Source organism: Salminus brasiliensis, chromosome 2 (genome assembly GCF_030463535.1).
Source record: "Salminus brasiliensis chromosome 2, fSalBra1.hap2, whole genome shotgun sequence".
Taxonomy (NCBI): domain Eukaryota; kingdom Metazoa; phylum Chordata; class Actinopteri; order Characiformes; family Bryconidae; genus Salminus; species Salminus brasiliensis.
In genome coordinates, this window is record NC_132879.1 from 53,409,327 (window position 1) to 53,435,352 (window position 26,026).

The window sequence follows — 26,026 nt, forward strand, 5'->3', positions numbered from 1 at the left end:
TTCAGAATCAGATCTACAGATTCTAATAAAAAGGTGATGATAGTGATGTTTCAGTGGTTACAGCACTGGGTTACTGACAGTGTTGTAGGTTCGATACGCGATTCGTTTGCCAAGCTACCACTGCTGGGCCCTTGAGCAAGGCCCTGTGGTGGCCTCACTTTTGATTTTGGACGTTACGCTGCCCATGGTTAAATCAATATAAGATTTTTTGCTGTAAGCATCCGGATGTCCTGACGTTTCAGGTTTCTGTGGGTGTTTGGACGAATCAAGGCATGTACAATCCAACAAATGCAAATCATTTTGGCCTAAAATAACCGTTTCACATCAAGAATTCACAAGAGTATTTTTACTATGTTGCAGGTTGTACTGTAAACGCAACATAGAGCAATACGGCATTTCATCCGTATCAGGCAGCTACAGTCCCCAGGAGAGGAGCTGAGAATCCAAGAGCTGAAAGAGAGGACATGTTCACTGTGATCCATTATCAGGGAGGTCAGTCCATCTTGGACTGTAGTTGCAGGTGTGACTCTAGTCTTCCTTCTTGTGTTCCTTGCTGTCTCCCCTCCTCATCATAAAGCCCATGCTGCCTTCCATGCTCTGGCTCGTACAGTCTTCACACGTGTGACAGGTGTGAGGAGGTGCTGGAACAGGCCGCCCTATCTGATGAAACGGGAGCGGTGGCATTTTCAGCAGTGAGAGCTCCTGCGCATTCAGCTCTACTGGGAGTGCTGCCTCCCTCCCCATCTGCATCAGAGAAGGAGCCGCTCCACACTCACTTATTGAGATCTTTTGAATTATTCATCTTTTTTTCTGGGTTTCACTGTTGTTTTTTCCTCGAACTCCTCGCATTTTGCCTTGTGTGCTCGCTTGTGTGAGGCAGCTACCCATGCGAGAGTAATCACAGGACAACTTTTGTCACAGCTTGCAAAGATGCGTTAATTTGCAAAACACCTGAACTTTTCATAGCGGACAGGAACAGCCGGTTCGCTCCTTTTTTTCCCTCTCTTTCTTTTCTTGCTTTTCTTTCTTTGTCAGAACACCAACAAGTGCAATTATTGTTAACAAGAGGGGAAAAATCCAGCCCACTGCTTTTTAACAACACATCACCGAGGGAGATCTCTGACAGGAATGTAAATGTAAAACAATGCAATTAAACACAGGCAGCGCCTGGTTCCTCATCCTGCGGCCAATCTACATGCTTGCTCTCCCAAACAAATATAGACATTTGGGGCCCAGCTATTGTACGCTTCTACAAGCCAGGGATGTCCAATAGAGAGTGCGTTCAATGAGCTCCTGCCTAATATTGTATGCAGTTCAGTTATTCATATTTTAAATCAACGTCAAAGCAGAAAAGAAAGCAGAAAAGAACAAGTTCTAACTCTGATTGTGTGTTTCGTCTTATACATGCTTATTGAGCGACTGTAATTTAGATTAAATATGAATACATATAAATAAATAGTTTATTAAAGATAAATAAATCTTAAATGTAAATGAATAAATAATCAAAATAAATGTAAATTCTGAAACATTTCAGATTAAAAAGTAAACGTTTGTCTTTAGTCTCTTTTTCTTGAACAACAAACAGCTAAAAGGTCTAAAAGACCGAACGACTGGCCTGGCACATGGTCATACCTTGCCCATAATTGGAGAATGGCCGCCTACAGGAGATTACCAATTTCAAGTGGTTTGGCGTGTTGGATGTTGTTGAATGACGAAGGAATTCTTGCAGATAGAGCTCGCATTTTGTTAGGATTCTCCTTCAAAAATGTCTCAGTGCTTTAGACCTTTTCTGGAGTATCGCTATTGCTAGCCTAACCTACCACCCCTCCGCCCCAGCTTCTCAGCTTCAGCTTGCCTCAGCGGTGTCTACAGTGTCCAGCTGCACATTTCATTACAAAGACTGTAATTAGTCCTGTTTAATTGGATGGAGTTCAGCAGACTAAAATGGTGAATAAAAATCACCGTAGTAAATAAGAGAGCAGTTTGTCGGTGTGTCAAAGACACTGTGATAAAAATGTTTTTTAATATCGTGATATAATATTTTTACCATATTGCCTAGCCCTACTTTAAACTGAAATGTTTACTCAGGGAAACGTTACCTGAATGTCTGTCACAAACTTCAATCTCATGTGTAGCTATTCGTGAGCAAGAGCTAATGTAACACAGGGAAGGTCTTTGGAAAGCTAAAAGAAGATGGCTGTGGATTGCTGCAGCAGTGTACTGACACTAGCAACACAATCCGCTAAATTTAAATAAATAAAAAATTAAAATAAAATAAATAAAGAGCACTGATTACCTGCACATTTTATTACAAAGAGTGTAATCAGTCTTATTTAATTCAATAGAGCAAAGCATATTTTAAGTAAAAATCATGGTACTCAGTATGGGAGAATATTTGGATAGCAGTTTTTTTTATTTTACACTGTTGGTGCATTTCGTCTACATGACAAAATATTGCAATAAATATGATATATCGTACAAAATGTCTTTAAATATTGTGATATAATTTTTTCCATATTGCCCAGCTCTAATGTGCATAAACATTTACACAGTACTACTATTTTACTAGTTTTAGATGAGTTTTACTTTGTTTAGCTTCAGCCATGTACTTTTTGTTTTTTAAATAATAATGGTTAGGTATTTATTGTGATATATTTATATCAGCACATGCCTGTGTAGAGAATTTCCCCTCGCTTTTAAAAAAAGCCAAGCTTTCAATTTACAACACATAAATAGTTATTAGGAAACCACCATATAAAAAACCCAGAGTGTGTAAGTGGCCAAATTCAAGTTTCCAATTTCTTCCTGGACGGCCTGAAAAGTACAAGGCTGTGAAGCGCCTCAGCCAAGGAACAGGTTACATAGGCACAGGCATTTACACTCATATGCACAGTCTGTCCCCAGTACAACCCAGAGTCAACATAACCTAAGTACAAGGGACAAAGATAGGAACGGTGTCTAGTGCTAAACAATACACACAAGCTTGTGTATGTGACACCCACAGGCAACGTAAAGAGGGAAAAGCCTGAAACAAGCCTCACCTAGATGAAACATGAATAATGCCTCACGCTTTAAAGTATAAGAGGTTATTAAAATTGAAGAGATGCGACTAACCAGAAAAACATGTAGTATCCTGAAAAGTGTGATTGTACACAAGCTGACAGATTGCATTAATACAGCATGTTATGGTGGAGGAAGTAGAGGAAGGGGGGAAAACAGCTCAAATTGGACTTCTAACCGCTCTGTTTCCAACACATCAACAACTGTTGAGAGTGTACATTTGTAGTTGAATAATACATGGTATTCCTCTACACACTCTGTCAAACACATCACAGGCAAACTGGGGGTGAGTGCTTCTTGACTGTCTAAGCAGCATCCCAATTTGGTCCCCTGTATCTGACAGGCTGAAATATCCTGGGAGCATTTTTAAAAGGCCAGTGTTTGATGGATTCATGAAGAACACACAAATATAATTGCCATTTGTCACCGTGTGTTCGGCGGATACCCCACACAGGGACCGTGCGGCGGGGCGCCTGGAGAGAGCCGCCAGTGCGGCTGCACCGCTCTCTATGTAAAACTGTGGATAAACACCCCTCGCTTTTGTGTCACAGAAAATAGCTCCGCTGGAAGAATTCAAAATTGTACCCCAAAGACACAGAGCGAGAGCGTCACAGACCTCCCAAGAACGAATATGTATGAACATCAGCGGCCAGGAGCAGCATAAACAAGGCTGTGAAAAAATCGGTCAGGTGGGAGGATGTAGAAGAGGGGTGAGACGAGGCAGGCACACGCACTCATTTGCACTAGTCTCAGTGGAAAGTCTGGGGTAAAAAGAGAGAGTCGCACTAGAGGAAAGGGGGGTGGCGGGGGGCTTGGGGGGGGGGGGGGTAAATCCCTGTATTTTGCCACTCATTCGGTGTTACATCCTGTGTGTGAGTGTGAGTGTGTCTGCTAAAGGAATTCACCACAGGTTATGCAGCCAAACAACGCATCCAACTTTTAATCACTGTAGCTTAATGGCTAAGAATGGGAACTAGTGTCAAAGAGTATGACATGTCATGGGAAAACCCCAGGCTCTTTTCTGTAACTGAAATGACAGAGAAAAGCACACTGTTACAAACCTTTAGTCAAATCTAGAACCCAACAGCTGCGCCTGATTCATTCACATAGTCTATGAATGAAATCTCCTGTTAACCCCTAGAGGTTAAGAGTTTCAGTTTGCTATGCAGTTGAACAGCAGTGAGGAGCTCAAGTCACATGACTTGACGAAATCAAAAACGACTTGTGACTTGACTTTGACTTTAATACGGGGGTCACAGTTCGGTACACGCAGCCGAGCACAGAGAATACAAGGAATGCGCTATAAGGGTAAATATGGAATATAATATTACACTTTGCTGTGGTAACTGTAACTGTCTTGTTGCATGTAGAGGAATAGGCTTAGTACAACTGAAAATGAAGAAAATCACTCATATTTTGGCTTTATTTTATTGCAACTCATGAAATCATAGTGGATTAGACAAGGACGATGTGTTTTACACACTACAGGCTGTAATATCTATCTCAGAGGGCCCTGTATGGCACTAGATGAACAAACTGTAGCTTGCACTTGCAAATTAAATAGAAAGAAACCTGGTTAAGCTTATGTTTTTTTCTGTTGTACCATGCTTCTGTTGAACCGTGAGGTCCAAACCACGGTGTGTTAATGTTTTTAATGCTTTTAATGCTTTTGTGTAATGTTACACTTCTGATCGTGACCTTTTCTGAAGTGCCAATGTTGCATGGTTAAAAAGCCTCTAAAGAAACGACCTTCAAAGTAATGCATATTGCCACTGCTTGTATTTTGGCTGGATATGAAAGTTAAAAAATTTTGTGATGAATAAACCAACAGAAATGCTCCTAAATGATCTGAAATAATTTCCAGTAAAAGTTAGGACGTTGTTTTCCTCCCTCTGTAAAGTTGCGACTTTGGAGAATAGCTGTATTTGTACACAGACAATCAGAAAGAAGTTCTATACTGAATAACAGAACAGACCGAATGGGATTTCTATGCCCTCCTTTGCTGATGTGTTTCATAATACTGCCATAATATAAATACTTCATTAATGCACCTGTGGGCCTGGCTCCCTGATTGAAATGCTAATTTGTAAATGTGCAGTGACCTACCAGCAGTGCTGCCGTCTTCTACAAAAACAGCCTGGGGTGGCATTTCTCCTCCAAACAAACACCTATGGTACTCTCACACCTTTCAATCCAAGGGGATATACTTTTTCATTAGAAACCATATATCTCCTGTCTATATTTAGAGCAACAAAACTAGGGGAATTATGGTGCAGAAAAAGTAGAATGAATATTATTACACATGTTTCTGATTGAAAATTTCCTTCGGCACATCAAAGCTCATTTATGGGCCGACCTTCCAACTCTGTGGCAAGGACTTTCTTTATTGAGCACTGGGTTTAGAGGAGAAATAAGCTATCTATTTTTGCCATGACATACTCTGACGTTCCCAAACAAACTGAATGAAATGAATGAAATGATGTTCAACAGACATCACTGGATGATTACATGTGAACTTCTCTCGTGGAATGGACCGACAGATTCCTGTTTGGTAAGAAAAGTCATTGAATTTACTTACAAAAAAACGAAACAACGTTTTAGCTTCTCTTATAGTGACCATTTCAGAGAGAGGAAGGGGCTGTATGGCAAAATCCTTTACAAGAATACATCATTTATTTTACTGCAGATATAAACATTAAATGAGAAATCTTTAAATATCATGATATAGCATTTTTACTATATCGCCCAGCTCTACATAAACAGATCAATATATTAAGTAGAGCTGGGCTATATCATGATATAGCATATAGCATTTGTACTATATAAAATGCTTTATTATGATATTTAAAGATTTCTCATGATGCACAATATTTATCAAGATATTGTGTCATGCAGCCAAATTTACCAGTTGCTGCAGATTTTAAAAACTGCTATTGAAATACTGCTCAATTCTACACACATACAAACATTTTATTCCATTTTTTCGACTCCATCCAATTAAATACGACTAATTATTCTCTGTAATGAAACAACAGAACCACAATTTATCACGATAGGATAACATATCGCTATATTGTCTACCCTGTGTTAAACATATCACACACTGAGGTGTATTACTCAGTAACTACAGGGACTTCTGTACAAACTGGTGGAGCTATTCTCTGGTAATAGAAATTTGTAATAACACTTTCGGCCTGCCAGCGGTGCACAGGCTGTTTAAGGGGTTAAGCTATATTTGTGTCACAACATCATTTTTCTTGACTGTTTGGAGTTAGGCTGCACGATATCGGAAAAAAATTACATTGCAATTTTTTTTTCAGCGATTTATCCTACAATATATATCTCTAGATTTCATCAAAAGTCACAAGATATTCAGCATGTCATAATATTAATGATACACTCAATGTATCCAAGATTGGATTAAAATCAGGTCAGAAAATCAGAGCGATGCAAATTGTCTTGTTATGTTTACAGAAAAAAGCAAGATGTATTTGATTTCATTTGCGTTTCATTGCATGTCCTGCACACTGCCATAACCATGCTGAACATTATATACTGCGCAGCCCTAGTTTGGGGCACAACGCTGGAATTTCCATTAAAAAACAAAGCTGTGATAACTCCATTCAAGCACCTCCTACACATCATATCATTCCTCAGAAACACCCCTTAATGTCTCATTTCACTCTTACTTCCTCCACAATGAGGCAGTCAGTATTACTCAGCTGTTTTTGTGCCACAGAACACTTTTAATTCCTTGTGACAATCATTTAAATTTGGTTCTTCAAATGAAACCTGCCGTAGAGGTCTGACACTTGAGAAGGCGTTTGATATTCTAAGTCAGCCTCATTCACACTCACTCAGTGCCTGCCTGCCTCTCTCCCCTCCTTTAACAATGACAAGGAGAGCCAGGCGTCTGGGATTTACTAATTTCAAATTTGGTAATTTGGCTGCTGATTGAGTGGAAAAAATAACCCCTTCGGACCTTGTTCTGCTTAATTACATTTTACAGTGGAGAAAGCAACTTGAAAGACAAGAGCGGGGATTCTTGTGGAAGAAATCTTCTGGCGCTCCAGGGGAAGCGGAAGCAATCATCAATCATTCTTTGATTTCCAAACTGTATTTACTATGATTAACATGTCTGACTGCTATAGAAATCATTACCTCCTTCAATGAGGGAGAATTTGCGTCAAATGACATTTATATGGGAGAAATCACTTTCGGTTTCCAAGAGCCAGAACCCGGGCTCTGAAGTCTCCTTTTTGTTGTGCCATCATCATCAGCACAATGCTAATTGAAGAGGGCCCCCAAGAACACACTGGGACAGACGTTAAAGAATAGCGGCGTAGCTTTCACCTTAATTCTTAACACAAGTCTAAGGGTGTGTTTATACTTGTCAGCTTTGGTTTGATTAAATGAACCCTGCGGGTTCATTTGCGATTGCTCTGTTCGTGCCCTGCCTTTCCCACTCTGGGGCGCACCGAACCTGTGGGCCGAGACTGCCTGAGCAGGTGGGTCTCGGTCCTCTGTTTCTAAAGAAACTGTGGTGCGCATGAGCCCGCTTCATCACGGGTGAGTTCTGTGCTTTAACTTCTTCTGTCTGATGCTTTTGCTTAGCGGGGCTGTGTCCCAAACCACACACTACCTCCCTACAACACAGTGTTTCAAAACTAGCCACTATTACAGCTGCATTCATTAGTGTAGTCGCCTTAGTGAAGTAAAGAAGTGTGTGAGTTGGGATTCAGCCACAGTAACACAACATGTACAGCTTTAACATTAGCATAGCATGTTTATGTACATAAGCATGTTTACTTTATTAAACATGTGATTTAACACTGAGATCAAAGCGATGAGATTTAATAAGACAGGTTTATGGATCCACTAGTTATCATGCAGGACCCTTATGCAGACGTCTACTTGCAGCCTTCTGTCATACATCACCTTTTGTCCCCCCTAATTTTGGTTTGATTGCAAATATGTCAGTATGAACGCAAAGCAAACCAGGACTTAAATCTAACAGCGCATTATCCTCTTGCTTGGTCCGGACCAAGGGACCCGAACTTCAAGCAGAAACACACCCTAAGATCTCAGCCCCTTTTCTTCCAGTGTGTTTCCATCCCCCTGGGGGAAGAGAGGAATGCAGTAAACGCACAGCTTCTTCACGACTGCAGTTATAAAATGCACATCTTGTACAGATTTAGCCTTTTTACACAGCTACCACATTTTCTCAAAAGATCAATTATGACGTGACTCAGACCAGGCCTGGGGCAGCTGCCAGACTGCATGCGCCGAGAGTGCTCCACCCTGCCTCCTGAACGACTCAAAACAAAAACCCAGCAACACAGACGTGAGAGGGGGGAGTGCGGGAGGAGGGATGTATTTTCAGTTTCAGTTACATAGATGACTCACAGATTCCGCCAAACTCCAAAAACTTCGTACAGAGTCGAGGTCTCGCAGAAAACAAGCTAGGCTGAAAATCTGACTGTGCTGTGCGTCTCGCAAACAAAACCCAGCATAATCTGGCTTGTGTCTGAGGTTGAAAAAAATAAAAGAAATAAATAAAGAAAGAAAAAAAGAAAAAGGAGAACGCTGAGAGCAGGAGAACCGGGGAAGAAGTACTTCTCCTCAATCCACTGGGGCCTGGAGAGTTCATGAAAAAATATCTATAGACATGGTTCCTTTATTTGCTCAGTATCAATCTCTGACATTAACAGCACTAATGTGACAGCTGTGGGTCAGTGAGCTCTGGCTTTGGGGTGCCAATCAAGACCTTAAGCCTGAAAATCAGGCTAAAGGACAGAGGTGCTCGTCTGCCTCTGAGTGGCTTTTTAGCGGGAGACGGCCGTATCGATTTTTAGCCGAGCCGGGGAGCGCCGTCTGCGCTGGGGCTGAATGGAGCCGGTCTTCGGCTCCCTGGTCACCCCCCAGTGATCAGAGGCCTGACGGAATGACCTAGCGGAGAGGCAGTGAACCTGCAAACACACAGGGCCAGAGGGGGCCACATCACCAGAGATCCTGGTAATAGAAAAGGGGTTTAACCTTAATGTTGAAGCCAAAACCCTGTTAGAAGGCCAGTAATCCCCCCTGCTCCACTCTCATTTGAAGTGTTTTTTCCCCCCTCCTCGCTGAAAGGCACCATCCCACCATGTTGTGTGGAGAGGATTTGGGACGCCGCTAAGGCCGAGCAAGCTCTCTTAGAGCAGCTCAAAGATCACACAGAATACTGGATCTCTACAAGCCTCCAAACACAATCACAGTGTGGACCTCTGATACACTGCATGTTTTCATATGTAAATGTCTCTTTAAAATGTGCTTAACTTGATTGAACAGCCTAAACCGAAATCCCTTCTGGTCACCACAGACTGCGGGGTTACATATTATTGACACTGTAGTATCAGGCCTTGGTGGAGAAAAGTCAAACAACGTACTGTGATTACATTATGGAAAGAAAAAAAAGTTATGGACGCAAATTCTCTGAAAGGTCCTCAACACCCATAAAATGCTAATTAAAATGCTTGAAATTTTCCATATGAATTGTATCTACATCCAAGACAATGAGGAAATAATTATCACAGAGGTAGAACCACAATGGCCATTTTAATCAACCCCTGAGCTAGCATTTCACCCTATTTATACCGTTTTTGATTCCATGACCCACTGCGAAGTAATCACTTGAAAATTAGCCCTCTGTTCTAATGGGCCCTTGCTTTGGAGACACATGATCAGACATAAAATTAGCATCTTGTGTAACAAGAATGAAGCCATTCTTTAAGGATAAAATACACAGGAAAACTATTTCACTTGTAAACGTCTTTCTGTAATTTACCACGTTTTTTTATAAGCGTGTGAGAGGAAAAGCAAAGGACTCAATAAAGGGGTGCTATAGCAAAGCCACTGACTTACTATAAAAGTCTAACATAGGTCTGATTAAGCAAAAATCATTTGCATCAGGTCTGTCCACTATAATCTTCACCATGAAGAGTTTAATAGATTCTTAGGCCGTTTTCACACCTCTACATTTTAGTTTGGTTAAATCGGACTCGGTTGCACTCGGATGCGGAGCAAAACAAGCACACCGAGACAGAGGCAGAGAGGAGGTGGTGTTGGTCAGGTCCCAGTCACACTCTGGAGAGGTTTGTTTGTGGTGAGAATGTGATCTGACCTTGATCCGACCCAACTATCAAGGGTACTCAGCAGGTTTCTAAGGCCAGGTGTTAACCTGGTATACTGCCCAGATAATGACTACAGCTATGAATAGACGCCAGCTCTGCCGTTGCTCCATGTTAAACTGCATTGAAATCTGCACTAGTCCAGAACTAGTACTAGTACAGGACCTTTTTCCTGTATTTACTTTCTTGCTCAGCCCCAGACAAGTGAGAGTGGAGTTTGTAGTGATGCATTTTGGTGCAATTGTTTGTTTCCATGTGCAAAAACGAGTGTTGCATCGCCATCAGTATCGACAATAAAGAACACTGATACCATGAAGCTTACGGACACCCTACTTATAAATAGTTACTACCATTAAACAGATATTTAATGGAACTTCTACATTAGCATGGTTCCTTCCATGTGGTGTTTTTTTGGTTCTGAAAGCAAAAGCTGAGTTTAAAAGTTGGCTTTTTTTCACTGCTCTAAAATGTGAACACCAATTAAAAAGCTGTTTGGTCGAGCTTGGTACTTGCATTGTGGCAAATTTTATTTTTTCATAGCTCTGAAACTTTTCAAATGTGCAGTTATTTAACCAGTAAATACTGTTCTTTCAAGCTTACTACTCTTATTTGGGACAAGATGTAAAAAAGTATAACCTGTAAAAAGTGAAGTCAGAGTTGATATTGGTACTCTGTATACTTGAAAATCGGGTCTCGGTATCGGCACTGGAAAGGTAAAAGTGGTATTGGTGCATCCCTAGTAAAAACAAATCAAAACAGGGGGACAAGATTTAAGTTCACAAACTAGTTAACTGATTCGGACCAGAGCAAACCAACTACAGATGACTACAGCTATATGATTATGTGAAAACGCCCTCACAAAAATGACTTCATAAAAACTAGTAACTAGTTTCCACACAGTTCACATGAGCACAGACATCGGTATAAGGGTTCAGTGTTCTGGAGAATTCCAACACGGGGACAAGTTTGACCTACAATCATTGGGTTGCATTCAGCTAAATAGTTATAAAAACTATTTCACAAAGGTCAGTGAATCAGGTCAAGTCTTTGACATTTCACACACCCCAAGAACACCTTGACAGTAAGAATGCCAATGTCAGGAGGTCATTTTTTTAACTGGCTGTAGGACTTTATATGGGGACCATAGGTCTCACAAGTTCCAGGACTTTCTCAGACCTGAATTTCTCAGAATGCCTCTCAAGGCTGTGTTGACGTTCACTATCATTTATGTGATTACATTAAGTAGTATATTTTGTAAGAGCAACCGTACAGAAATAAATATGTCTACAGAAATAATTACATGTCAACATAATGCTAATTTCTCTATTTTACCAATATTTCTGTAACAGCAGCCCCAGCAAATATATACATACAACATTTCAGATATTGGCTTACAATTCCAAATATTGGTACCTCTCTCCCTAATCCTACGGAAATCATGCTTTAATGTGTTTACATGCACTTAATAATCAAATAATGAGTTAGAGGTTACATGAGTCAGTATTAATCAATAATCAGATGCGTTTTTAAAAATACAATTTATATATATATTCTGTTGCTTAGCGACGCACCAATAAAATCAGAAAATTTTCGAAAAAATTACTTTCTTTTCTGGTAAGTGTTTTTGGCTTTTACTGTTTCCCAGCAAACCCGTCTTTATCTGGTTCTGTTTCTGCACATGCTCAGATGTAGAAAAACAAATGGGTATACATGCACTGAAAAGCTTTATTTTTTAATTTATTGAAATTTGATCTAAGCAATCAGAGTATGCTGTCAACATAAAAACTTGATTGATTAGATAACTGCCGAAATCCGACAATTTAGGATATTACTGATGTGTATATAAATGCACTCAATGTAAGTACTGAAGGAACAGTGGACAGTGGCAGACGTGACAGAATGCACGAAGTATCTACAACAGCTACCAATGAATAATTTGGTGATTAAACATTTACTCATGTGTTACAGCACTGATTTGCAAGTTGTTCTGAGAGTGAATCATCATCAACAAGCACATCATTAATTCTAAAAAAGGCCAAAAACATTCATTCCAAAAAACTGAAGTGAAAAGTTAATGCAAAGAGATTTGAATCTAGATCAATTTGGAGTATTTCTACTGATCTATGCCTTGTGAAATGTCCTGTCAAGGGCGAGAGCTGCGGTACAATTTGGTATATATATATATATATATATATATATATATACCAAATTGTACCGCAGCTCTCGCATATTTAATTAGTGAAAATATTCAGAATATAGGGATTAATTTACAGGTCTATTACACAGTTTAATCAAAACTTATATCGAGAACCTCTAATCTTGCCCATGTCGATTATTTTGATTATTTTGATTTGTATAGTCAGGTGCCTGCCCCTGTTCTGTCATGTCTGTCTCTGTTGGTCACCATGCGCTCCTAAGCACATGGCTCTCTTTGTGTCTCGTCAGTTCAAGCCCCTCCTGCTCATTAGTGTTCCCACCTGTGCCTCCTCTCTATCCACGCCCCCTTGTTAGTCCCAGGTGTTTCTCGTGTGTCCATTGTTAGTCTCTGTCTAAGTACCCCTTTGTTTCTGCCTTCCCTTCTCTGGTCTGGTGCATGTTCATATGGATGTATGTTCATGTCAGTTTATGGTGTTCTATCTTGGTTGTGTTTTCCTTGTTTTAATAAAGACCTGCGTTTACGTCCGCCTCTGCTGTCAAGCTCTACACACTGTAACAAACTTCATGATGGAGAACTCAAACATCAAGTCAAATGAGCAGCTCGAGCAGCTTATATAATTAATCATTAATTGTAACCGAGGTAAAATGTTCAATTAATCGTGATATTAATTTAAGGTCATATCGTCCAGCGCTAGTTAAATGTATACAGTCTTTAGAATTAGACTTCAAGAACCCGTATATCTATTTGAAGGAGTCCTCCCTCAGAAAATCCAGAATGAGACAAACTAAGCGTGGCAATTTGGTGGAAGTATTTCGTCTTGTAAGTGAGTGATCCCACCTCATGCAGAGAGTGTGAGAGAATCCCATTCAGTTGGAAATTAAAATGGAAATAAGATAAACTACTATAAAGCGGTCACTCAAGTGATTTCCTATTGATTTCCTGTTCTACCCCAAGACATGAGAATTCTAATTATCACGTCGTACGGTCTGATTGGTGAACTTCCCACACCAATCACTGCAGTGTCTACCACTCCGGCTCTCTCGCTCTCGGTACCTCAGGCGCTGTGTCAGACCAAGCTAAAGCCCTTTCCATCATCATCAATTTGCCTGACAGCCCCTTTTACATTTTACAACCTGACACATATGCTGGAGCCCATCTTCAATGCAGACATTTGGCTTCTATCATCATTATATGAAGGGTCTCAAAAGTAGTCCAGTAACATTCCCAGCGGAGTACCACCTTACCCAGTGCGTCTTGTGCACTGGCTGTGCAATCTGCGAGGGAACGTGGTCAATCGCGACGTATCTCATCCTGACATGCAAGACAAAGCCAGTGGCAGGTCACTGCTGCAAGAACTTCTCAAAGATGCGTGTCACACTCTATGGGAATCGCTTTGTGTTGGTTCCACGAATAAACAGGCAACCATACGAAAGTATTTAGAAGACAGATATGAGCGAAAGGAGAGAGTAGGCTGGAAAATTTTACAACTCAGAAACAAAGAGCTGTTGTGTCAGATGCAAGCAATCCAGCAACATCGGCATGGATGGAAGCAATCAGTTGCTATTAGCAGTACTAGACAGCCCAAACGCCTCTGAGGAAACAGAGGAATTATATAAAGGAAAACCTGTCTTAAGTTTCAGTTAGAAGAAGGTCAGGGGATTTTCTCGACACAAAAGTGAGGACTGTCTTCAGCAAGTCGTATCATTGGTGCCACAGGGATTTAACTGTGGTCTGTGGACGGCTGAGGTATTTTTATATCAGTGAAACACACAGCATATCTGCATGGAAAGCCTTGGGTACAATACAGGACTTTTAAAGTCGTGGTGGATTATCAAAAAGACTGGGTATGTCACACTTCCCCTTTGAGTTTTACTGATTTTTATGGCGATTGAAAAAATTCCCATAGCACATTACCACACAACCTCAACCTGACGCCGTACCTAGAAGACACAGATTTGCGGCGCCTTCTGAACTGACCAAACGAAAGAAACGTTGAGAAGGCCTTTGGTGAGGCTGTGAGTGGGAGGCTGTGAGTTAACGTGGTCTGTACAGACTGCAGAGGGAGTTGGAGGTGAGTAGCACATACAGCACATATTGGAAGAATTCCAATATCAAGAATCAGACATGTACTAGCACCAGAATGCAGCTGCGCGATCATTTAAGGTGGAACGCAAAATTAAAATAAGAACCTGCTAAGAAACTGCACTTTTCATGCTCAGTGTTCATTGGCTGTTGACAGGACCTGCTGAGATTGAGTTGCTGATCAATACACACTACTAGATTATGCTCTTTAACGTACGATATGCTCCGCCTGGTCTGAAACACTGAAAAAGAAGTCTGTACCCCTCACACACTTCTCGATTCTCCCGCCAACTGTCGACTCCAACTGATGAAAAACAATCTCCAGACTTGAGCCAACCAGCACAGACTGCCAGACTGACAATTGGGGCTAAAATCGGGGTAAAAAAGAGGTAAGTGTAAGGGATGTGCACGCTCATGTCAGGGATTGTCAGTACCAACTCTGTGTATGAGAGAAAAAGGGAGAGAGAGAGAGAAAGAGAGTGAGAGAGATACACTCTGGTAATTCATCCTGCATAAAATAGGCATCCTGCACTCCACTCTAAGCTGCACTCCACACAATGGAACTGTGGGAAGAGGGTGTGTCGATAATTGTCCCCTCCAAAAACAAGTGGTGAGAAATTTCCAATCACAACTTTTGCTTCAAATCTTTGCTCTCCTTATTATTTCCTACCAGAATGAGACGTCTTTTCCATCCGAGCTTTCTGACTTACTGATCTCCTCTGCATGAAACATGGGCTAAACGAGCTCAACAAACAGCCCAGTACACATGCTCAGTTAGCATGCTCACCTACATGTAGGAAACTCCGGCGACCCACTTAAACCTAACGTTCAGTTTACACTTCAAGTTCAGGCCTCTAAAGTGTGCAGTGTTTTACCAGGTACGAGGCTTTCAAATCCAGCAAGTTCTCCACCGTGATTCCCCCTTTCCTGCCACCCGAGGCCAAACCACAATGGGATATCCTTACTCACACAGCTCTGTAAGCTGAGGCTTTGGCAGGGTAACCACGTGGAGAAATGTCAGCTATTATCCAACTTAACAGCGGAATGAAGAGGCAGGTTGAGTTCACTTCAGTTCAGCTCTTAAAGGCCTTCATCACTTTCCATCATATAAAAAAAGGAGGGGAAAAAAGGAAACAGACAACACTGTTTAGAGCCTATATGATTATCTGGCAAGAGAAGCATACAGAGTGTAGAGCTAAGCTTACATCCTTGATTTGCATAATCAAACCAAACGCATGACAGAGATATAGCCAGAGGGGAAAAATATCAGAACTCAAGTAAATAGACGTGGAAAAGTTTGAAATCAATTACCAGCAAACAGTGCAAAGATTAAAACTACTTCAATTTGTTTTCTTGACAGAAAAAAAAAGACGCCAGCGCCAGTTCCCAGAAGCAGCAGCATTGTCAAAGATGCTGACAAACTCGCATAGCCATGCTGATAATTCCCTGCGAGATCTGATCACAGAATTTGCATGCTTTGTAGTTTATGGGCCCAGTATCTCTCACAACGGACAGAATCATACAGAATCTGCTTCTTATACGTACTGTATTTGACTGATAACAAAATCTTTATCTTTCCATGCATTTTGACAGCGGGGATCTCCAAGCGCAGTTTACCACAACTAGAATTTTGCTAACGGCTGCAGCTTTCCCTCAAATCTGTCCAAGCCGTGAACGTATTAAAAGGCTGCGTCGTTTGTCAAGTCAAACGAGTGATACCGTTTTTTTTCTCACACAACATAATCACAAGATCCCGTCTCCGTGATTATGAGGCCTGGTGTGTATGTGATGAAAACGAAGCGTGGGGAGGTTTACAAGCCGGATATACTATCTAGGTGTCGCGTTTGGGAGGCGGGCGGGGATGAGGAAGATGTAGATGCAGGGTAATGGTTTTAATAGGGTAGGAAGAATAATAAATAATAAATCCAAATAGCCAAATTACTGGAACTTACGAAAAAATCAAACAGACATGAACTAAAACAAAACAAGCACCAAGATACTAAACCAACTTGAGACCAAACTTGAAGACGAGTGAAGCACAAAAGACAAGAACACAACAACCCACAATCACCACAGGAAACAAAGGGACTACATATATATACTGAGACAAACGAGGAACACCTGAGAAGAGTTAATAAAAGGCCCGGGCTACAGTGGACAACACCTGGGAGACAAATGACAAGGTGGGACAAGGGCTAGGGAGATTAGGGAGGAGAGAAGGACAACACAAACAGAGCCATGTGCACATGGCAGGGCACCTATTACACACACTACACAAGCTACACACACTACGTGAGTGTCAGGTCCAGGACACCCAGACTAACAAACAGTTTTTAACCACTGGCCATCAGGCTTGGGAACAACTCCATCAGCACACTGCCCCTTCCCATTACTCCAACTGGTTGAACTCTGGCCACCATACACACATAGTCAAACATCATTAATCAATTCAATTCAATTCAATTGAATGTTGTTATCATTACTCTAATACAGGGTTGTACAGTACAACGAAACACTGTTAAGCTAAATCTACGGTGCAGAAGAGGTAGGACATAATACGATAATAAAGGACAATAGAAAAAACACGGAACAGGTTGCACAGACAATAAGTAATAAGAGAATAAATACTAAAATGTACAAATCTGTGCATGTACATGTGCAAATGTGAGCAGGAAGGCTGGGTGATTATGATACAAAGTAAGTCATGATACAAATTATAAAATGTAATGATTGTATTATTGCAATTATATAAATATTTATTTTAGACAGATTTATTATATTTATTACTGCTGCCATACTAATGTAGCAATAATGCACAGTGCATTTAATGGCAGTGCTCTGTACCTACAGCAATGTTAACAGGTTTACTTCATAGTTTTTGTTACTTATACCTATAGTTTAAATTCTGCCTCTAGTTTAATTATGTGTATAGTCTTTACCCTTTGTTGTATAGGTTTTATTTGTCCTAATGACTTGTGTTAAGGACTAACATAGTACTTTACTGTACAGTGTAACTGCCTGTTTGCTGTTCATATGCCAATATGACAATAAACCTTTTCTCCTCAATCTGTATTAAACTAAGTCAAGCTTCCACAAAGTTAAAACCTAAAACCAACACTGCAATCTGACATGCTAACTTTTTTTTCACTGCATATTGTCCCAAAATAATAATTGCGAAAAATGATATTATTGGCATTTTAAGACCATTTTTTGCCACTGGTATAATGCTAATAGCATAATAATGACACTATAATAGCACAATAATTATAGCAATTACACCCTTTTAAAAAGCAATGAACTTAATAGAAGTTAATAAGAGAGTTTTTTGGCAATTCATACCGCCTGTCAAAAGATTGTTGCATGTTTTTAAATGCTGTTAAAAAAAATAACCTACTAGCCTCGAGTAATCTGTCTTCACCCACTGCAGTCAGCTCTGTGTGTATGGAGGTGCTGTTAGTCATTTGTCATTTTTTTGTCTAAATAAAATATTGGTGCCATTCATTCTTATGTAAACAGACACACATGTAAACACAATAGGCGATATTGAGGTCAACACACATTGATTGCGGTCCTGTCAATACATATGTACCACTAGTCGATAACATCATTATCCTGACATACCTAATCTGACCTCTAAACTATCCTACAGCATTGCTTATTTACACATTTAACCCCTTATGCTCAGTGATGTTTATTACACCCTAAGGACTACTAATCTGTAAATACAAGCAAATCAGTGCAAACAGTTATACCAGTGGGGGTAAAAAGCCAGGAATCACCAGAGCTTCAGAGGTTAAACCATACATAATTCATTATGTATTCTAATTTGCTGCTGATCAATTGATCAATGATGAAAAACTGACCTGTGCACACAAGTGGTATAATCAGCGCCCTTAAAATTCTCATAATAAGTGACCTATGGTGGAACTGGCTTTAACAAACCCAAGGCAAAAGCTATTACAACAAAAAAAACAATAATTAATTTTCAATGGTTTCCACTTCAAACCTCAGTGAAGGCAGTAATTTGCTCACTTTTGCATATTTTATTTGCTCTGTTATTATATAATTGCGTATCCAACCAACACTTACTTCTTACAAGGTCGCCATGAGTGTGGTTTTCCCCCAAAACGTCGCCCTGTTCATCAGCAGAGTGTTCTTGGGAAGCTGGGATTCTGGCCGTTTCTGTGGTATCGGGCGATTCATTAGTTTCATTCTGACACGTGTCTGTGAAAGCAAACACAAAAAAAAACAACTCTAAGTAAAATCCAACCACCAAATGCTTTCACCAATGAACACAATTTCAGCAAATGCCCTGAACTGTACAGAATGTTCTCATTTAGCTCCATGTAGCCAAGCATTCACAAGCAGTCAGAGGTCGGGCTGAACACTGGCTTCAAGAATAGAAAGAGCAGTTTTAATTTGCCAGATAAAACAGATTCCTCTGGCGTGTGGCTGCACAACAGCGTGGGCCGATCAGGTAAAGCCCAGGCCAGAACTCTGGATCTCATTTTCTCGACTCTGCTCCCGGGTGTGAGATACCTGCCAAAGTTTTTACAACCATAAAGACAGCATTCATCTAAATGGGAAAAAGTATGTGGGCAAAACCTGCCTGATAGCCACAGAAAAGGACAAGTCAACTTTCAAACAGTGAGTTTCAGAGTCTTAATTGAAGCAAAGTTGAAGCAAAGTTGGTCAGAAATCAGTCAATCCACCGCATCATCAAGAGCACTATGGTTTGATCTGTATTTTAAACTCCTACGCTGTTGATAGTGAAGTGTGACACATGAAGCTCATACATGTATAAGATGTTTTTCACAAATCAGTTTCAAACAATTAACGAGTCATCAATCAACACCTGTAGTTAACAGGTAATAAGCGTCACCTCTTAGGGTGTTTTCACACCTGCACTGTTTAGTCTGGGTAAATCAAACCCTGGTTGCAATTCACCCTTGATGCGATTCGTTTGGGTAGGTGTCCTGGCACCAAACTGGTGGAACAAACTTTCCCTGGGTGTCCAAATGGCAGAGTCGCTCGCTGTCTTCAAACATCGACTGAAGACCCACCTCTTCCAAGAGTACTCGAGCGAAGTGTAGTGCCGAGAATTGCGGTCTCCACGCTGACCTTTGTATATTTAGTATCTACTCTAAGGCATTTTTGGATTCTAGTCTATACAAACTAGCTAAGCATATTTGCTAAATAAACAGTGAAGCACTTTTGTAAGTCCCTCTGTATAAAAGGGTCTGCTAAATGCCTTCAATGTAAAAGTAAATGTCTATGTGTTAATACAGTAATCATTCTCGGATGCAGACCAAATCAACTGCACTGAGAACCTTAAGAGGAGGTGATCTCGGCTTAGTCCCAAATAAACTCTGGGGCATTTGGTTTGTGGTGATCTGACCTTGATCTGACCCAACTATCTGGTGTACTCCACAAGTTTAAGCTAAACTTCTCCCATAAGCCAGGCGCTAACCTGGTACACTGCCCAGATAATTAATTCCTACAGCTATGAAGAAATGCCATCTCTGCCGTCTCCCTGTAAAACTGCACAGAGATCTCTGCACTAGTCCAGAAGTCTAACCAATAAGTGAAGTGAACATTCTCACATGGTTTGTTGTGACGTATTATTTTTTTTGTTGCACTTGATTTCTTTCCCTGCCTGAAAACAAACCAAACCAGGGGAAATCCACCACGTTTACAACTGATTTGGATCTGAGCAAACCAACTAAAGGTGTGAAAAAACACCTTAGTGACTAATGTTGAAGGTCCAATTAATTATGCACTTGTGAGCTGTTTATCATATCCAAAGTAGCTGGAAATCACACTAATGAGCATGTTATCATGCCAGGCACATATGTTCACTTGCTAAGAATGTAAACTTTTCCTATAATCAACAATGAATCCAGATGCAAAGGCAAGAATGCTTGTTTAATTGTATACACTATATATGGACAGAAATATTGGGACACATTTCTTAATCATTAAACTCATTCAGTCCCATTCAGGGCACAGGTGTGTGCAATCAAGCCTGTAGTCATGCAGTCTGCCTATTAGTGAAAGAATGGGTGGTTCAAAAGAGCTCACTGATCTTCCGGTATCAACTGTGAGTGGTATTACTGAAAAGTGAAAGTGTTTAGGAACCACAGCAACTCTCCGCCACCAAGTCTCAGACCGAGAGCTGACGATGATAGTGCATAAAACTCTCCAACGCTCTGCAGGACTGAGTTCCAGACCTGCTGTTAGAGCTGCAAAGTAAAGGGGGACCAACTCCATATTAATGCCTATGGAATTAGAACGGGATGTCATCAAAATCCTATAGGTGTAATGTGTAGGTGTCCCAATACTTCTGTCCATTTAGTGTATGTCAGATCTGTTTTCGAACATCGTGCATGTGGTTCTTTCTGTTTAACTTCATGTGATGTTTTTGGGTCAGCTGAGTAACTCCACAGCGAGGAGAATGAAGTATCTATGAGTCAGCATCAGCACGTCTCCTTTCCTGGCAGCATTTGTTTTAGTGTTGTGTTTCCCAGAGCATTGCTCATTACACAAGACAAAGTGAAAAGACTGACATGCTACGGTAGCTTTAGCTTCCGAGATGGATATGGCTTTATAAGGGCCCAGGGCTGATTTATGGAAAGCCTTTATTCAGACTGTGACTTCCTGAATCGATGCACACTTGCAGTACAGGCGACTTGTGATGCATCACAGTATTTAGTGATTACAGTTGGAAATAAATTGGTCTATTCTCTGCACATACAGTCCCCGGAGAGGGAAATCCAGTCTTAACTGCAAGGCTTTGAAGGTCCTGTGAAAATCCATTTGCCAGCCGTGCCTGTGATTGCTTACTTTGTCCTACTTTGCTATTTTTTGACAGTACTGTAATGATGCTTGGTATAAATAGGATGGTTAACGGTTCAGTGCCTTAAAAAAAAGGCCAAGCTTTTTTTTTTTATATGTGATAATCTCACAAGCAGCTAGAAACTTAATTAAAAACTTTAATTGGCAGTGGTTCCTGCTAATAGTCACCAAAGCCTCCTTCAATCCTTACTGGGAAAATAATGAAGAGTGTTATCACCCTAAATGGAAACCAACTAAACATGCTTTGATGAAATCAGTTTACTGGCTGGGATTCAGCCAACAAACTGGTTATTGACCATTTACAGACACATCTTGGCCAGATTTACCAATGAATTACACTAATCAGAGGTGGGAAGAGTATCCTTAACCCACCCTCAAGTGATACTATTGTCACTTATTTGAAAAACTGATTCAAACAGAGCTATAAAAACAGCTTGGGAAAAAGTATAAAAACAGCATCTCAAAAGTGCTTAACATGGGTGGGCGACATGCCAAAATATCAAAATATCATATAAATTGGTTGAGACAAAAAAAGGACCAGTTTCTTAATGTGTTACGACTGGTGCTGTTTACTGCCCAGACCAGGAGTTCCCTAAATTCCCTTAATTTAGTCTTGCCATCAGCAACCGGAGTCTGAGTGAGCACAATTAGCCTCGTTCTTTAAGGGATGGGGTTGATGGGACATCCTCCCCACATCACTCCTAGTGTGATGATGGTCAGCACAGGCTTCTGTTAGACGTTGTATCAGAGCTGGGAGACTGGCTACCTAGCAATGCTGCATCAGCAGTAGTTCAAAAAGAGGCGGTGGCTTGCTATAGGTGCGTCAGAAGAGGCATGTGCTAGTGAAGGTGAAGACCTTCCTGGTGTTGGGGGCACTGCTGGTGACAGGGGGAGTTGACATGAAGGGAAAATTGGTAAATGGAAATTAAAAATAAATGAAATTAAACAAAAACAAAATTAGGGTTGGTACAACTCTACTACTGCACTGCAAAGATGGCCAAGGCCACTGAAAATATGGATTTCTCTGGAGGGCAAGCTGCAGATCAAAATACTAGGCCACTGGTATCTAATATGTGGGAGTATTTTAAACAGAGCCCAAAAATGTGCTGATCTGCAAGCTTTGCAAAGTGGAGACGGCTTATCACAGCAGTACAACTGCTATGAATGAACACTTCAATAAAAATCTTTATTATTATTATTATTTATCATCATAATTATTATCATTACGTAATGCACTCATTGCTGCACTGTTATTTCAACATGACCTGCTGCTGTTACTACAGTGTCACTCTCCAGTCACCTGGGCTCCTAATAATCATATTTTATCTATAGTCTTACTACCTCATATCTCTGTAATGCAATAATACGTACCCTGCTCTTGTATACCCTCATCGGCCCTGCTTGCTTTTATTAATAGTTTGTTGTTAACCTTCAATGTATTTATTCTAATAATGTATGTCTGTTCCCATAGGCAATATGTACAGTACCATGACACTGCAATTTCCTTCAGGATCAATAAAGTGTGGATCTTGTATTATCTTAAAGACGAAGCATCCCGGGTCGCATTGTCAAGGTGGCAGCATTACAGACCCGTAAGTGCCCTGTCTTCATCACCCCATGTTAAAAGTAACTTCTGCCACACTGCTGTTATGGTAAAGTATGTTATTCGGCTGTTTTCTATTTTTCTGTTTACTTTAATGGCCGTGTACGAGTGAGAGAATAGCTTACACTAACATTGCCGCCTGTTGCTGCAGCTTGTAAATCCTTTTAATTATTTCCTTGCTCTGCATTGGTTCAGAAATACATCTGCCAGCAATTATCTGAGGTACATATTACCCCAGTGATGAAATACTTCCAAATGAAAACCAAGTTTTAAATCTTGCATTTGAGTTAAAATATTGCTATGACATAAAACAGGGGTTACCTGTTAACAATGAGGCGTTGCTGTTGTTGTAGAACAGCGCCCTGAAGTGAATACTGTGTTTTCAAGAGAAGATGATTCAAGGAAATATTTAAATAATTAACAGAAATGTTAAAGATTTTCATTATTATAGTTAAAATTATTCTTTAATCGAGCATACACACACATAAACCCTATAGAATAATCAATACATTTGTCATTTGATAAATCCGCTTATTGAAAAACATTATCGTTTGATTAATTGATTAAAAAATATGAATACTAATTCAGCTTTTTTAATGAATAATACTAAAAAGGTAAAGGTGCACGTATTTGTCACTGTACAGTGTACAGCGAAATGTGTCCTCCGCATTTAACCCATCTGGTAGTGAACACACACTCACACACGTGTTAGGGGCAGTGAGTACACACACCCACCCAGAGCGGTGGGCAGCCAACTCCAGCACCCGGGGAGCAGAGAGGGTAAAGGGCCTTGCTCAAGGGCCCAACAGTGGCAGCTTGCCGAGCCCGGGAATCGAACCCACAACCCTGTTATCGATATCCCGGCGCTCTAACCGCTGAGCCACCACTGTACTACCGTACAGTGTTTTTTAAGTACTTCTGATGTTCAGAAAGCCATATTGACACATAGTTTATCCCAATGACCAAAAAATCGGTCTGCTAGGGGTAAAAAATATTATATCACAGTATTTAAAGACATTTTCACGATACACGATATTAAGTGTGATATACATGATTGCAGACAAAATGCATTTATAGCCATAGATTTTTAAAGACTATCATATTTTTTATTTAAAATGTATCAATGTTTGTATTAAAAACCTGCTGCACTTCATCCACTTAAACCAGACTAATCACCCTGTCTGTAATGAAACATGCATCTGATCAGTCTTACATTTACATTTGTGACATTTAGCTGACGCTCTTATCCAGAGCAACTTTTAAGGCTACCTGTATTACAGAGGTGGGTCAGTGTAGCGTTAGGAGTCTTGCCCAAGGACTCTTATTGGTGTAGCGCAGCATAGTCACCCAGACCGGGAACTGAACCCCAGTCTTCCACGTGGTGTGGTAGCTCACGGTGGTGTTATCTGTTGCGCCACACCAACCAGCCTTCTTCCTCCAGTGATCCTCGAAACGCTTAGAAAACCATACCAAGTATCACGATGCCAAAATTCATCACGATACGATAAAACCTCGCCATATCGCCCAGCCCTGCTGCCTGCCCTCATTTCTGCATACATATCCGCACTGGAACTTTGTACACAGCCTGCCGTATCTACCGGCATCGTAAGTGCAGTGTGTTGGGTGCTATTCGTGTCTTTTTCGGAAGCGGTTTTGGTCTAAAACACCCGAGAAAGCTCATTAAAAGTCAGACATGCAATGCAGTAGATCTGCTGTCAGTGTAAGAAAGATACTGAAACGAGGTACAGAAAAGGAATGAGTATCTAAGTGTTAATGACTAAAATGTAAATAAGCAAAAGTAGGTTCCTCTCTCACGGATGTAGGCCTACTTGAGCAGAATTAAAAGTGTGCCATGCATCAAATCAAAATTATGCAAAATTAGGCAAACCTACAGCCCACCTCGGCTTCTTTGAGCGAGGCCCCAGAAGAACCATGTTTGGAGATACTGCAAGAGGCCACTAAACATCTACTTACTACCATCGCTATCACAAACCACTTGAAGGTCTTGAAGGTCTCTATTTTTAAGACTGGAGCATAACCCACATCAGGGCCTGCCTACCTCCGCACAGCTCTGCTTTAGAGGGTCAAATGAAACCACTCAGGCCTTCAGGGCCAGGTCTACACTACAGTGTCAGTCAATGTGTCAAGCAAAGCTGCTGGAAACCTGTTAAACGAGGCGAGGCACCTCTTCCCAACTCACCTTGGGAGTTGGCCAGAAGCAGACTGGTCTCCTGCTGCAGCTCCTTCTCTGGCCCTACAGGCCCCTCCGGAGGGAAGACAGTCTCCGCGGACATGAGCCAGCCTTGTGGAGATACTGCAGCCTACACACCCGAGAAGGAAATCACAAAGAGCCTCCTTTTTGGACTCAGCCGTCGACCCTGCGAGAAAAACACGGCATCGTATCTGAAAGAGCACACAGAGAGAACCTAGCCAGAGCCAACTTCACCAACTTCACCAACTTCACCAACTTCACTACTTCTGCTTCTCGGAGGAGTGCAGAGTGACGTCAGCCTCCAAAATGTCGTTAAAACTTGGTGGAAAGTTTTCCTCTCCCCTCCTCCCGAAAACTGCGAGCCTCTCACCCTCTAAACCCCACCAGCTAAGATAACTCCGTGCCACAAAAGTAGCACGCAGCCACTGACAGGGAGGCGCTACCTCTCAAACATGTCAACTTCTCCAGGCTTCAAGAGCGAAGCGTCGCCATCCTCCTCCTCCTCCGTCCCGGGACGAGCTTCAGGCGGAACAGCGAGGCTCTGTCTTTTAGCGGACACGCGCTTAAAAAAAATAAACTCCTTTGAGAAAGTCCAGTAAAGTCCAGTAAAGTCCAGTAAGTCCAGTAAGTGCAGTAAAGTGCAGACAGGCAGGGCTGCCGTCCGCGAGCTCCGTCTCGCTGCTGCGTCGCTCGAGACCGTTCAACTGCAACATTTCTCATCACATCCGGATTCCTGAAGCACACTCGCGCACGTGCTGCGGGGAGCCTTCTCAGAGGTTCAGCCTGTTCTTATTCATTCATTAAAATAATGATTATTCTCAGCAGTTTTGCTTTATTCTCTGCGATGTGGTTTTAATTTCGCACAGATTGGATGTGTTAGGAAGTTAGTA

The 26,026-nt window shown here is 41.1% G+C and overlaps 1 protein-coding gene across 2 annotated transcripts in view; it reads right to left on the reverse strand.

Moving 5' to 3' along the window:
• Positions 1-25,803, reverse strand: part of mdfic (MyoD family inhibitor domain containing) — a 37,571-nt gene extending 11,768 nt beyond the window's left edge. Inside the window, exons 1-3 of one of the 2 annotated variants that reach the window (XM_072673980.1) lie at positions 25,580-25,803; positions 25,125-25,302; positions 18,556-18,690 (exon numbers count right to left, since the gene is read on the reverse strand). In XM_072673980.1, the coding sequence (XP_072530081.1) occupies positions 18,556-18,690; positions 25,125-25,218 (229 nt within the window). In that variant the 5' untranslated portion in view covers positions 25,219-25,302; positions 25,580-25,803. Of the gene's footprint in view, positions 1-18,555; positions 18,691-25,124; positions 25,328-25,579 lie in introns of both variants that reach the window. The other variant, XM_072673981.1, reaches the window with a different exon arrangement.
• Positions 25,804-26,026: the final 223 nt, after the last annotated feature.